This window comes from Polypterus senegalus, chromosome 17 (assembly GCF_016835505.1).
Source record: "Polypterus senegalus isolate Bchr_013 chromosome 17, ASM1683550v1, whole genome shotgun sequence".
Taxonomy (NCBI): domain Eukaryota; kingdom Metazoa; phylum Chordata; class Cladistia; order Polypteriformes; family Polypteridae; genus Polypterus; species Polypterus senegalus.
In genome coordinates, this window is record NC_053170.1 from 20,098,517 (window position 1) to 20,114,742 (window position 16,226).

Here is a 16,226-nt window from a genome sequence, read left to right on the forward strand (position 1 = left end):
TTTCACCTTTCTCAGAACCATTGACACCCCACGAGGTGAGATCTTGCGTGGAGCCCCAGAGCGAGGTCGATTGATGGTCATTTTGTGCTCCTTCCATTTTCGAACAATCGCACCAACAGTTGTCACCTTCTCTCCCAGCTTCTTGCTAATGGTTTTGTAGCCCATTCCAGCCTTGTGCAGGTCTACAATTTTGTCTCTGACATCCTTGGACAGCTCTTTGGTCTTTCCCATGTTGTAGAGTGTGGAGTCTGCTTGATTGATTGATTCTGTGGACAGGTGTCTTTTATACAGGTGACTAGTTAAGACAGGTGTCCTTAATGAGGGTGACTAATTGAGTAGAAGTGTCTAACCACTCTGTGGGAGCCAGAACTCTTAATGGTTGGTAGGGGTTCAAAAACTTATTTCCCTCAATGAAATGCAAATCAATTTCTATCTTTTATTTAAAGTTATTTTTTCGATTTTCCTTTTGATGTGCAATCTGCCACTGTTGAAATAAACCTACCATTGAAATGATACTGTTCTGAGACTTTTCATTTCTTTGTCATTGGACAAACTTACAAAATCAGTGAGGGGTCAAATAATTATTTCCTCCACTGTATATATCAGATCCACAAACTTCCTTACCAGTAGTAATTAATGCACTAGCAACACTAGACTGGATATCTATCCATTTATTGTATCCTAACAGTTTAAATATCTAGGGTAAACGTCACAAATAAATATAAAGATTTTTTCAACAAAATTTTTGCTGTCAAGGAAACAATTAAACAAGATGTGAATAGATGGTCTACCCTCCATCTCACATTAGAGGGGATAATCAATTCTTTCAAAATGAATATCCTTCCCTAGCTTGTTTTTCTATTTCAGAGCTTCCCCATATTCAGTAATACATCATTATTTAAGAAATTAGACTCAATTATAACCTCACTTATTTGGAATTTAAGACATCCACACATTTAAAGCGCGACTCTACAAAGTCTTAAAGCAGAAGGTGGTATGGCACTATTTTTCAATTTTATTACTGAGCATCAAATATACAAGCTATAAACACCTGGACATAAATTGATAAATATACACAAGCTTGGTCTACAATAGAAATAAAATCCTGCTGTACTTCTTTATATGTCCTGCTTTCTGTCGCAGTAAATACAAATTATCATCAATATACCAATAATCTGATTGTCCATCAATCACTCAGAATATGGAAGGCAGAGAAGCCTATATTTGTTGCATCTCAACACGACAATCACCTTTTTCTGCCTTCTCAAACCTACACGTTATTTAATGCTTGGAAAGCATCCGGGATTAAAACATTTAAAGACTTTTACATAGATAATGACTTTGCATCTTATGAACACTTACGCTTTCAATTTAACTTCCCATCAACACAGTTTTTCCACTGTTTTCAAATCAGAAACATTGCTACAAGGAACCTACCCAATTTTCCTCACCTTCCACCCATTTTTATTCCAGAAGAAATACTAACCAGTCTTGAAGACTCAGGTAGCATTTGAATAATTTATAAAAATATATTAAAGTCTCTTCTTTTCAAAGATCCTAGGGTACAGTGGGGAAAGGATCTTTCACGTAACATCTCAGAAAAGGCGTGGAAGGTAGCCATGCATAGAACACACACTAGTTCCATATGCACAAAGCATTCAATCACTCAACTTAAAATCTTTTATCACTCAAGTTTATCTAATTTAAAATAGTCCGAAATGTATCCAGGCCAAGATTAAACCTGTGAACTATGCAATGTGGCTCTAGCCTAACTGGGCCACTTGTTTTGGAAGTGCACCAAATTAATTAAGACTAGTGACTGGGAGACCGATCGAATCGGGCTACAAATTCTATGTTTGTGAAATCCATACTTTGCAAAGAATTACTTGTTTTTTTAAGTCCTTGAAATGATTTTGTTATTATGGCACTGATTTGTGCTTAAAATAGCTTCCTGTTTAAACGGGGCTGCGAGACATGAACTCAGCTCTTCAGCGCACCTCATTTGATTTTTTCTGGCAAACAAATTTTCAAAACAAACCGTATTTTACGACTCTAATCAGAGTTGGAGTAATAATTATGTTGGCGTGGTCATTTTAGATCTGAGATCGGCTAAAACTTAAACAATGACCGTTGTTAATACCCAGCCGTCATTACTCAGTTTGCCAATAGATGTCAGAAGGACGGATGCCAAAACCGAACTGCCCAAAGATAGATTTCGACGTACCAAGCAAATGGCGATACGTTCTAAATTACTTGTGGTTCCGGAACTGTCGAAGGGTTTAAGTCAGTCGACGATGATAGTCCTGGAGCGTACGCCCCACCAAACCAACGTTCCAAAACCAACCGAACTTACTGTTATCTGCTCGAACCAACACTGACTTACTACTGTATACTCGGCCGTCCAGCGGCGTCACTGAAGTATTCGAACATTCTTAGCCAATCATGCAATACTGTGTCCATGTTTGCCACGTTATGTTCTAACTACAGAGGCAGAGTCCCATTGCATGGTTCTAACTTTTGTATTGAGTCGAGGTATTGACGCGAACACCATACATACGGGGTATTGACGTGAACACCATACATACGGATAGTATCAAATTATATATAAGGATTATTACAGACAAAAATCTTCCAATGCCTATTAGATAGCTAACCCATTAACAGTTGTGTCTGTGGAGAAGGACAAACAAATTGCAATTGCCTTTACGACATTAATGGCACAGACTCTTATCTTGCTCCACTGGAAGAATCTAAGCCCACCTATTATAAGTCATTGGGTAACTGATGTTCTATACTATTTAAAACTGAAAAAAATAACATTCTCACTTAGATGATTTATTCAAAAGGTTTTTTAAAATATGGTAAGATCTAATTAATAACAGTTTAGAATAAGCATTTATATTGGGGGAAAAGGACATTATTTTTATAGATGTGTTCTAGCTGTTCGCTTTCCTCTCTTTTTCTTGGGGTGGGGATTTATTCTGTTTTGTTAAGTTTGACTTGGTTGCATGCAATGTTACCTTCTTAGTTGTATAAGTTAGACTCAATCATATGGAATGTTATTTTCTTTGAATAAAATTAAAATAAAAAAAAAGAAAACAACTTGTTCTCTTTGCCTTGCCCCTTACTGTCACATTCTCTTTAGATGCTTCTGCTCCAAATTTTTCACAAGGTGACGAAATTCCACTAGCTATTTTTCTTATTTGCTATTTAGCAAATATGTACAAAAATGTCTTTCTCAATCTTAAAGAAGTTAGAAAATGTATGTATGATGTTAACATTCAAGAGTGTTTGGGGACTGTGCAGGCATTATAGCTGTCAATGGAATGATTTCGGGAGGAAGGTTCTAGAACCATCCCAGTCTCACCAGGTTTGGGCAAAAGGTAGAAAACCTGTGTGTAACAGGGACCACCTCTCACACATGCACCACACACCCCATATTCACACAGGGTGACAATTTGCAGTTGTAAATGAACATAACCTAAATAAAAAATAAAAACTGTTGTAATTTACTTATTCATTGCTTGAGCATGTCTAGCTGTAGTGATTTATTATATAGGACTTGGCAAACTTAATTGATTAAAATAGTGACAAAAGTTAGGGAATAACTGAAGTGAAAAGCAAACTTTATTGCATGCTGAATATCAGGTGAATATGGCACTCTAAAGGTAAATATTTTCCTTGTGTGGCATGTATAGTCATGTGTAAAGCCCATCGTCATTTGTTTGTTCCTTTATCTCCCCATCAGGGAGTGAGATCAGGGCCCCCCCAAAAAAAAACTATCTATAGTCTGAAATCGGGACTGTCCCTGTCAATGTGACGCCTGATCAACCTAGTAAATAATACTGACAGGGAAACAATTAATCATTATAATCTGTAGATAATAAAGCTGTTAGACTGATTTAGTGTAATGTAGTACTGAGTAAATATTATTTCCTATGTGCACAATGGCATATGCGCAACAGAGCACTTCATATCTAGATACATTTTCGTTTTCCTTTCTTGTTGTTTGTTCCTTTATCTCCCCATCAGGGAGTGAGATCAGGGCCCCCAAAAAAAACTAACTGATGAAGAGATAGAATTCCACACAGTGGTTTAGGTGGAAACAAATAAATGCTGGTACTGTGTTTGTATGCTTCTTGTTTCTCTTTGCAATGCTGGATAAATATAATACAAGTTGTTAATCAAGTGGGGGTCCCCCCTTGGAATTTCATGCCAACTTTTGTAATAACATTTCGACAATGTTTGTTTTGGAGAAGCAATATCTGCAGCACTGAAAAAACTTTACTGCCCCGTTAAAACCAGGAGATGTTGGTATTCTTTAATTATTTATCTATCTTATGTATAGTCTGAAATCGGGGCTGACGCCTGATCAACCTAGTAAATTGTACTTACTGTGAAACAGTTAATCATTATATTCTGTAGATAATAGAGCTGTTAGGCTGATTTAGTGTAATGTAGTACTGAGTAAATGTTATTTTCTATGTGCACAATGACATACGTGCAACAGAGCACTTCATATCTAGATATTTTTTTTCCTTTCTTGTATTTTATACTTTTATGGTTAAGGTCATTTAACTGACTTGTTATGGCTTAAAGCATTGTAAAGTTAGAGATGCAGATGGTGCACTGGTTCTCTTCTGCTTGGAGTCAAGTCACTGCAAAGACTTCATAAAAGAGAAACAAAGTCGTGTTGGAGAGGAATTTGCAAGTGCTCCACCAGACTTGCAGACAGAGGATTGCCACACGTGCTCAATCAGCCAGCGACAGCAACTTCTTCCCCTGTGCATGCAGTCTGCAGATGTTTCATTAATTTGTACTGGGGATCTGTTTGCCAAAATAGTCAAGCTGGTAACACTGCTGTCTAAGGTAAAATTGAAACAAAGTATTTTGCAGTTGAAGTTGCGCAGGATGTTTCTCCATCTATTAAGAAAGACCAATTCTCAAATTCACTAATGGTTTTCTATGGAAGATTCTGAATTTGTTAAACTGCATAGTACAATCTTTTCAAGATATCTCAATGGAAACTGAACTGCCTCAACAAATTTCATTAAAAGACAAGGGTGCCACATTTCAATAAAATGGTCTCTGGGGGCCAAGTTGTTTAATGCAGACAGGTGCGTCACGCATTATATGCAAATGTACCTTATAAAGAAAGGTGACAATGAAAATGGGCAGTTTAATAATGATTGGACTAAGAAATATTTATTTGTACCTGTTTTATTAAAACCAGTATATTTGCTCTGTAATGAGTATGTTAGTTTCAGTGAAGAATACAACTTAAGAAAGCACTTTAATACAGAGTACTCAAACTTTGACACAAATTTTCCAGCAGGCCCAGATATGTTCCTACACGTAAAGTGCAAAGCGCATGAAAGCAGACAAGCTATCATGGTTTGGTCATATTCTGAGCAAGAAAGAGATACATCAGCCTCCTTCCATTTTGGATTCTCATAAAAAAGAAAGTAACCGTTCATTGACTCCAAGTCTGTCAACGAATACATGTGAACTACTATAGAGGGGTTCATGAACGTCTGATGACAAATTTAATCCGATCAGAAGATACCAATGTTCAATACCACAACTGTGAGAAGAGTTGTGTAAGAAGTACAGTACTAGCAAGTGATGGTTTTGAAACTCTAGAGTTGTTGATGTTGTGTTGCAAGCTATTGACGACTCCATCGACGGTGGTGACATCACACAACTATGTCCACACGTGAGATTTTTCGATGGGGAGTGCTTGCTCAGTCTAATTTCTTTGGAGGTACAGACAACAGGGGAAATCAGAAGAGTTTTTTTCTAATAATACAAATGGACTTGGAAATTGGAACAAGTAAATCTTCTAGTAACAGATGGTGCTCCCTTCATGGCTGGAAGGGTTCAGGATCCATCAGCCTGCCTGACTGAACTTACCCTTGCATATGAAATCTTCACATTCCCTGATACATCCAAACTCGTGTTTTTGTGTCAAAAACTCGGTGATGAGTTAAAAATACAATGGACAGTGTTAGGTGGATGATCAATCTCATCAGGGTAACTTCCAGGCAACAACACCTCTTGTTTCGCAAACTCCTGTCTGACATGCTAGCGAAGGATAATGATTTATTTGTGCATAACAATGTTAGATGGATAAGTAGGGGCAATACATTCAAAACGGTTTATGAACTCAAGTGATAGATCATTGCTTTTCTAAGCGATTGTCGTCTTAAAGAAGCGAAGACATTTATATCCAAAATTCATGACAGAAGTGTTCTTCTCAAGTGGAACCTTCCAATATTTAAATAGGCTTAACCTTGTTTTGCAAGGAAAGGACAAAACAGTCTGTGATCCTGTAGAAAAACTTAACAGATTTAAAAAGAAACTGGACTTGTTTTCAAATGAGTTTGTAGCAGTGCTGCTTAAAATGTTCTACATCTCCCAGCAGCCCCAGCAGTATAGCACTACTGGACAGCTTCAGGGGGCTTAGGGGCAGCCGGGAAGAGGATTGAGCAGACAGGCCCTTTAAAAAGGAACCTAAAGGAGACCACCATCATCCGTCTGTTTGTTAATATGCTTCAACACACAATTACATCTTGACTACCTTGGATTATAGTGTGCCTGCCTGTCCGTGTGAGTTCATACTGATTGGATAAATCTTCATCTGAGAGAGCATTCCCAATCACTTCAAACCCCACACCGTATCAGGAATCTGGTAGGATAAAACTTTACATTGCTTACAGAAAGTGTTCATAGGGTGTTTCAATCACACATCCTATCATCAACTGCCCCTGCTATATTGAACCGTTTTGGACATTGATGTTAGTGTTTACTATCTGCTGTTAGTGTTGTAATTTATTATCGTTGACAGGGAGCTGGGGAGGGCCTTTGCATATGTGACCTTGGCATATTATATGTTCTTTTATAATCCATCCATTCATCCATTATCTAACCCGCTATATCCTAACTACAGGGTCACGGCGGTCTGCTGGAGCCAATCCCAGCCAACACAGGGAGGGCGCAAGGCAGGAAACAAACCCTGGACAGGGCGCCAGCCCACCGCAGTGTTCTTTTATGATTATTTGATTAATACATTTCAGTTATATATCTATTCATGGTGCCACCAACAGTGTCTCAGTGTGTGTGTGTGCCAGGTCAAGTATGGGTGTGCCCCTGGGGTTCCCACAATAAAATAAACAAATCACCATCTTCAGACGGTGTGAATCTTAGTGTCTCTGCAACCGCTACAATTTGACTACAGAGGAAATGCTGCATTTTCAAACACTGCACAATTGAATGAAAATCTCGGCATCTGCACAAATTCCCATAACAATGATAGAATTTTTAGATAAGTTTCGGGCAAACAGGTTTGACAGCCTTGACATCCCCACTAATGAAGTTTTTGAAGAATCCAGTTGATGTGGGGAAAAAGTTTGCATTGAAAGCCATACAGGAGTTTGTCTTTTTAAAACTGAAGGAAATACGAGAATCATCTGAATGGAAACCGGTGCTTCAATCAGTGACATGTATGCAGTTTGGAACAGATCTGAACTAGGTCCAGTTCCCACATGCTATAAGGATGTCTGTTTTTCCTCTAAGAATATTTGCTCCGATTTATATATGTAAGTCAAGCTTCTCACTTACGAATGTAATACAAATTAACATTCGCTCCCTCTTTAACTGCTTTCAGTTCTTAAGAACTTAATTTTATGGCTGTTGCAAAGTCAAGTAAGTGCAGTCTTAGTCATTAGAAAACAAACAAGAGTCTGTTTGTTCTTACTTTGTCTTTTATTTCTCTTTTCTTCATCATGTAAAGCACTTTGAGCTACATTATTTGTATGAAAATGTGCTATAGAAATAAATGTATTTGTTGGGGTCACGGGGATTCACCAGAGCCTATCCCAGCTAACATAGGGTGCAAGGAAGGTCCTAACCCTGGGCAGGGTGCCACTCCATCACAGGGCAAACAAACACACACACGCCCCAAATACACACTCGGGCCAATTAAGGATCAACAAATCACCTAACCTGCGTGTTTTTGGACTGTGGGAGGAAACCCACGCAGACATTGGGAGAACATGCAGACTCCAGGCAGGGGTGCGAACCCCGGTCTCCTTACTGCAAGGCAGCATTGCTACCACTGCGCCACCGTGCTGCCCAACAAATAGAGCACTGGTTGTAAAGTACCAGTCAAATATATATAAAGATGAAAAAAGTAGTAAAGAAAAAAAAAACATTAACTTACATGGGGATATTTTGTTATTTAACGTGGTTCTGTGATGTATTGTTTTTTAAAAATTAAAAATGATTGTAACAAATGTATAAAATGTAATCAATATCAAATGTAATACAAATTAAGAGTGTATTAAAGCCATTGTTACTCAGTTAAAAAGCAATTCAGAGTACATTTGTAAGATTTTGTTTGTACCTACGTGATTCATATTGATTTATGTATCAATATTAAGGTCAGTGAACACCCTTTGAAACAAGTTATTAAATCACTGTTGTTGTTCTCATTCAGATGTGAGTGCTGTGATCCAAGCCCTCCCTACATTTAACATTTGATAATCTGGCCCTCAAGAGAAAGCAGAACAATTTTTGGTGTATACTCTGTAACTTCCAGGTCATCAATACCAAGCAATGTCAGACCAGGGCAAAGAAAATTATGAGAGATACCAGCCATCCCAACAATGGCCTCTTCTCTGTGCTGCGGTCAGGGCAACTTGAAGACCAAGTTCAGAGAGGCTGAGGAGGACCTTCTTTCCATAGTCCATCCTCCACATGATGCTAAATGAGGACAGTGTCTAGAATTACATGATGCCCTGTTGTTAATACTCTTTTAAGTTATTATTTATTATATATTTTTATAATCTCTTACATTATTATTTTTTATATTGTGCATATTGATATTTTTTATATTTATTTTTAAATTACGCATTTTGATATTTACACAGATAAGTATTTACTAGTTACTGTCTTTTTATATTCTCCTATGATACAATTTTGGAGTTTTGCAAGTAACAATTTCACTACATATTGCACTGTGTGTATAATTGTATGTGGCAAAATACATTTTGATTTTTTGATTTTAATTATTAGGTGGAGATCCCAGTACCAGAACAATTCAAGACTGTCTGGAATGGAAAAAAACTGGTGACTACGGCAACTGAGATGACTGGCTAAAGAAACATCTCAAGGCTGCATGATACCTCCAGAAAACCGAGGCTGACCATTAGACCACCATGTTTTATAAATTGCAGGGTAGTCTGCCCACCTTCATATCTATACCATCTGTTTTTATTTATTTATTTATTTATTTTGCATTGTTTACCACGTTCATGACAATAAATAAGAGCTTAATCCAGATAGGCTAGCCATTTCTCAAAGCTTTTGGCATAACTGAAGTCTTTAGATTTGGATGGTTTTCAGAAGTACAGCTGCACTGCAGCACAAAAACTGGCCTGCTAGTCTTGGTGCAAAGTTTTTTGGGTAACACAGACGCCCTATTTGATTTTTTTCAGAATCCAACATTTGAACCTCTGAGGCGTGGAACTGAAGCAGAAACCTTGTCATCCTTTGTATTGTATCTGGAATAAATATTAGGGCAGCTTAGCTATTATCTAAACAAACGCGCTTGGTGGACTGAAAAGTCTCTTCTTGCTTGTTATATTTCTTAATGTTTCTTTTTTTTAAAGGTAAAAAGAAAACCAAAAGTGTTGACTCCTGTGGGTGCACTAGGCGACATGTATCTACTAGGTTCCAACTACAAGATTTTTCTTTTTTCTCAAAATTCCAGACCTTTTAGCTAAAAGTAATACAACAGTACAGTGCACTTAGCCTTACAGTTGTTGATTCTTGCACAAAAGTACTCCAGGGTCGGAAACAGAAAGTTCTGATTTTTGATAGACTTGTACGCAATACCAGAAATAAAGATATGTCAGTAAACTCTTAATCCTTGTGTAATGTTCTTGTATGTGTGTTATGTGCAAAAAAAAGGACAAAAAGATGCAAAAGTTAAATGGATGGATGAACATCACATTTATTTAAAAGGGAATGATTCACATTAAATATAACATTTACATATTACATTACCTATGTAAATTACATATATACTATATATACAGAGGGTATAGAAAAGAATCCCCCCTCTTGATATATTCCCATTTTTTTTTTTGCTTTACAGCCTTAAATGAAAACACACAAACCAATTATTTTTTCCAGCTTTACTTACTTAATGCAATCTATGACATCCAAGTGAAAGATATCACAGCCACAGTTAGAAAAATTATAAAACATCAAAACAAGACATAATGAGATTAATAAAGGATCACCCCCCATTTCAATATTTTGTTGACCCACCTTTTGCTTTAATAACAGCCATGAGTCTGGTGGGCTACTTCTCTATCTTTAACTTGGATGTTATACATTGCATTGAGTAAGTAAAGCTGTAAAAAATAATTGGTTTGTGTGTTTACATTTAAGGCTGTAAAGCAAAAAAAAAAATGGGAATATTTCAAAGAGGAGGATTCTCTGTGTGTGTATGTACAGTATATATACACACACATATATATATATATATACTCAGCAAAAAAAGAAACGTCCCTTTTTCAGGACTGTGTATTTCAACAATAATTTTTAAAAATCCAAATAACTTTACAGATCTTCATTGTAAAGGGTTTAAACAATGTTTTCCATGCATGTTCAATTAACCATAATCAATTAATTAACATGCACCTGTGGAATGGTTGTTAAGACCTTAACAGCTTACAGAAATTAGGCATTTAAGGTCACAGCTCTAAAAACGCAGGACACTAAAGAGACTTGTCTACCGACTGTGAAAAACACCCAAAGAAAGATGCCCAGGGTCCCTGCTCAACTGCGAGAACGTGCATTAGGCATGCTGCAGGGAGGCATGAGGACTGCTGATGTGGCTAGGGCAATAAATTGCCATGTCCGCACTGTGAGACGCCTAAGACAGCGCTACAGGTAGACAGGAAGGACAGCTGATCATCCTCGCAGTGGAAGACCACGTGAAACAACACCTGCTCAGGATCCGTATATCACACCTGCGTGACAGGTACAGGATGGCCACAACAACTGCCCGAGTCACACCAGGAACACACAATCCCTCCATCAGTGCTCAGACTGTCCGCAATAGGCTGAGAGAGGCTGGACTGAGGGCTTGTAGGCCTGTTGTAAGGCAGGTCCTTACCAGACATCACCAGCAACAACGCCGCCTATGGGCACAAACCCACCTTCGCTGGACCAGACAGAAGTGGCAAAAAGTGCTCTTCACTGATGAGTCACGGTTTTGTCTCACCAGGGGTGATGGACGGATTTGTGTTTATCGTCGAAGGAATTGAGCACGTCTGGGACCTGTTGGATCACAGGGTGAGGGCTAGGGCCATTCCCCCCAGAAATGTCCAGGAACTTGCAGGTGCCTTGGTGGAAGAGAGGGGTAACATCTCACAGCAAGAACTGACAAATCTGGTCCAGTCCATGAGGAGGAGATGCACTGCAGTACTTCAAGCAGCTGGTGGCCACACCACATACTGACTGGTACTTTTGATTTTGAGCCTCCCTTCATTCAGGGACACATTGTGAAACATTTTTAGTTTATGTCTTATGGTGTTGACTCTTTTAGTGTTCATACAAATATTTACACATTAAGTTTACTGAAAGTAAAAACAGTTGAAAGTCAGAGGACGTTTCTTTTTTGCTGAGTATATATATATATATATATATATATATATATATATATATTCATCACTGGTTCTGTTATGAAGCTAAAGTGTCAAATATGACTAAACAAAACTGTATGTCTCACCACTTCAGATTACACAAAGCTAAGTAGTTCACACCCTTGTTCCTTTAAGGCCACTCTGGCCATTCTCCATTAGAGGTCATGTGCTCTCTCAACATCAGTGGGATTTTTTTTAAATGGCCTATGCCCAATTTTATATTACTCATTGTGTAAAATGAGGGGAAAATACAGGAAATAGCAGAAGGAAGAACTAATATTTTTAGAAAGCATGCTCACTTTCCTATTTTTTTACCACACTTCTTTACTGTTTTATTCCATTTACTCAGCTGTAATTTTGAGCAGCAGAATGGCACAGTGGTTTGTGCTGCTGCTGCTGCCTCACAGCTCCAGCCTACTCTGCTCAGTCTCCCTACCATCTTCAAAGGTTTTTCCCGAGGTATTTCATATGTTGTGTAACAGAAGGCCCTTGTACTGTATATTGGCGTTCTGGCTGGGATTGATAATGTATTACAAACGAGAAGCTCATTGACGGAGTGGATTCTACTTCCTCCCTGTTCGGGAAGCCAGTATTGTGCCAATCGGGACCATGTGTTCACCCAGTTACCTAGGTGGCAGCATCTCTTTGGCATAGCTCTCATTTAGATGCTCACAGGGCTGCCTGGCATTTGTAGTTCTGGCAGGCAGCACTGTTGGAGTTCAAGAGGGCTGTTGAGAGTGGGGTTTTGCCTGTTCCTGAAGTGCTTTCTAGAGGCAACGTCATGGCACCAGAAGTACTGTCAGGTCCAGCTTAAAGAAAATGTTCTCCACCTCACCCAGGGGAGTCAGAGTAATGAGTGGAGAATAATGAAGTTTAGCTCGGGTGGAGGCAGAAGAAAACAGAAAGAAAAGAGAAGAGTATTAATATTACTGCACAAATTAGCCTGTTTTGGAAGTATTCTGCCAGAGTGTATTTGAATAGGGGACTGGCGTCTGTGCCGTTGTGTCAGGGGTCTGGGAGTCTGAGTTGACCTCAGTGGGTATTAAGTTAACTGGCGGATCAAGTCTAGGGATGTGTATTAGCACTGGTCCTTTTTAAGGGCAGTTAGTCCCATTGCACTTGTTTTTGGAATAGGTGACCCAACCCTGACTTGATTAAATTTGTTAGAAGGGGATGGATGAGCTGGAATTACTGGTTTTACAATTCTTATTGTTTGATTAGGTGTAGTTTTCTCTTTTATGTGTGTACTTTCTGTAAATATTAAAACTTGCCCTCCTTAAATTACCTGCTCACATACCAGCGACAGGAGCTGTCTAGTTTTATGTCTAAGAAGTCTAAGATCAACCACATCCTGGAACTGAGGGTTCTCATGGAGTGAATATTGGCAGAGTTACTTTGCAGCCTTTGTCGATTTTTACAAAGCGTTTGACTCAGTTAATTGAGCTGCCCTGTGGGACATCCTAAACTTCAGGAGGTTGCTGGATGTCAGGGCCTGTGACAATGTGGGTCTGCTCCCTGCTTACTTTTGGGAGCCTCATGAACCCGTTACCATCGGTAATGTAACCGGATGAGCTGGACAATGAGGACACCAAAACAAAGCAAGAGGAAAGGTGCAAAGTGCAGAAGTGCTTTTATTTAAAACAGTCAAAAGCAAAACGTGTTCAAAACAGGCCCAGTGCTTCTAAAAGTCAGTAAATATCAATTCAAATTAATCAATTAAAAACAAGTGAAATGTGGAGGTTAAAATGCATTAAATAAATCCATTAAAATGAAGTTAAAACAATGGCTGGAAGCAGTCCTTTAAAAAACAAAACTCGGTGCCTTCTTAAGCTGACGGCTCCCCTGTTTCTCCCATTTGGCCCATGCAACAAGGAAATCCCCCTACCTGCAGCTGACCTTCTCTTGTTGGTCTAGAAGCCTTTTGGTTTCACCAGACCGAGACCTGGGTTCCCCACCTCCCAAGCCACCGACTCCGGCTGCCTTCTGTGGCCTTACGCGGAGAGTCCTCGATTGTGGTCACTTCTGCTCCTCTGCAAAACTCAGCAGGACTGACCCAATCCGCCTGTCCCCAGGTGCCGGCCAAACACCCCACTAGGGCTCACTTCCCAGCTGCCTGTCCTTTTTACATTGAGCCTGCTCTCTCTCTCTCTCACTCGCCCGCTCGCTCACACCGGCTCCTTCGCTTCCTGCCTTTTCTTCTTTTTAACCTCCGTCCTTTTCTTTATTCCGTCTTTTCTTTCTCTCCTCTGCACTCACACTTCTCCTATTTATAATGGGGACGTGGCACAGCTGTGGCGATTCGCAGCTCCCGGCCTCAATTACGGATAGGGATGATTCCTTACCTGTGCAATTAAACGAGGAAACGCCCGCACCACATCGTGTCCGAGAACCACTCCGGCCACACTACCATGCCCCCTCTTTAAGCTGCGAGTGTGGCGAATATTTATTTAAAATTTGGCCTTTTATTCTGAGCCGCGAGCCCACTATACCACAAGGCCGGCCTGCACACTGGTGCTGTGAGTGCTGTGCAGAGTGGAGACAGAATCTCTGCGTTTTTCCCAGTTGATTCTGGGGTTCATCAGGGGTGTGTTTTTGCTCCTACCCTGTTCAATAGTTGCATGGACTTGGGTGCTGGGCAGGGTCATGGGGTCCAGTGGCTGTGGGGCATCTGTTGGTGAAGAAAGATTCACTGATCTTGACTTTGGCGACAATGCTGTGATCTTAGCTGATTCAATGGAAGCTCTGATTGGGGCTCTCAAGAGGCTGAGCAAGGAATCTGAGTGTCTGGGCTTGCAAGTGTCCTGAATAAAAACCAAGATCCAGGCCTTTAATGACCTCTTGGGCACGGCCATCAGCAGTGTGTCTGTCTGTGGAGGGAATGTCAACCTTGTCGAGAGGTTTACTTACCTCAGCAGTGACATTCATGTCTCTGGTGGCTCTTCATATGAAGTCAACAGACAGATTGGGAGAGCATGGGGGGTCATGAGGTCGCTGGAAAGGGATGTGTGGGACTCCCGATATCTTTGCAAAAGAACAAAGGTCCAAGTGTTTAGAATCCTGGTGCGTCCTTTATTGCTACATGGTTGCGAGGCATGGATACTACCCACTAGCCTGAGACAAAGACTGGACTCCTTTGGTACTGTGTCACTTTGGAGAATCCTTTGGTACCGCTGGTTTGGCTGTGTGTTGAACAATACAGGGAGTCCCAAATGAAGCTCATTACCTGCATTGTAAGGGAGCGTCAGTTAGGGCACTACAGCCATGTGACGTGAATCCCCATGGGTGATCTGGCTTGCAGGATCCTCATTGTCGAGGACCCGAGTGGCTGGACCAGTTCATGGGGACATTCACGTAACACCTGGCTGCAGCAGATCGATGGTCATTTCCAGAAGGGTGGGACTGGACCACATATTTGCCTGAGAGGTTGCCAACCAGGACCTCAAGCTGTTTTGTTGTGTGGTGGGAGTGGTAATGCCATGTACCAGTGCATGCTCCCCAACCTAACCTAATCTGACCTACTTTAATTATACTTTTTATAAAGCTCCATGTCTGCTGAGATATATTCTTTAAATATGAATTACAATTAGCCAAACACTCTTTAATGCCAATAATTAACAAAGGCAAATGATTCAATATCATTTTTACATCAATTCAGGTAGAATCTGATGTTTAGAAGAGCAACATCTGCCACAACAAGCCTGGTTGGGCATTGTTTTTTACAATACAATACTGTTAAATGCAAAGTTAAAAATGTATTTTAATGTCTAATGCACTTTAATAAAAGGATAAGTGTCTATTGGTCTGTCTGTGTGTCCGTCTGGTTGCTATGTCTCTGTTATTTCAAAAGATGGTGCATCATAATCATTTGTAGTGATAAAATTCATTATACTGTATTTGTCAATCCAATAGATGGTGCATCACAAACATTAACATTGCTTTTACAAATCCAATACCAAATGGTATATAACAGAGACATATTCATTGCATTTGTCATTCCAACAGATGACACATCACAAACATTTGTAGAAATGCATTTTATTGCTACAAATGTTTGTGATGTGCCATCTGTTAGAATGACAAATACAATGCATAAGTTTCTGTTATTTGCTATTTGGTATGGGATTCATAAAAGAATTGTAAATGTTTGTGATGAACCATCTGTTGGAATGACAAATTAAATGCATTTTATTACTATATGCATTACAAAATATGTTCCAATAAATGCAAATGTTAACACTGAAGTCTATGTTGATTACTTATATTTCAACCCGCCTTGGACAGGTAGCAAGCTAGAAAGTATCATAATAAAGCCTATAGAATAACAACTTTCAGTTAGGCTTTGACTTACGTAGTTACAAGCCAGCAAATATTTTTACAGTTAAAAATTTCCTTCTTTGCCAGTATATGCATTGTTATAAAGAGATTTGAATTCAAAGAAATTGAAGTTGCCTTTTATAGTCACAGCTCTTTATGGCGTTTAGAGAAGGTTTTCAAAACTAGCTGCAAACG

At 39.4% G+C, this 16,226-nt stretch overlaps 1 protein-coding gene across 1 annotated transcript in view; it reads left to right on the plus strand.

The window, feature by feature from the left end:
- Positions 1-9,891, plus strand: part of LOC120517602 (adenylyl cyclase-associated protein 1-like) — a 48,362-nt gene extending 38,471 nt beyond the window's left edge. The window contains exon 13 of the mRNA XM_039740012.1: positions 9,076-9,891. Coding sequence (XP_039595946.1) covers positions 9,076-9,159 — 84 coding nt within the window. The 3' untranslated portion in view covers positions 9,160-9,891. The remainder of the gene's footprint in view (positions 1-9,075) is intronic.
- The last annotated feature ends 6,335 nt before the right edge of the window (positions 9,892-16,226 follow it).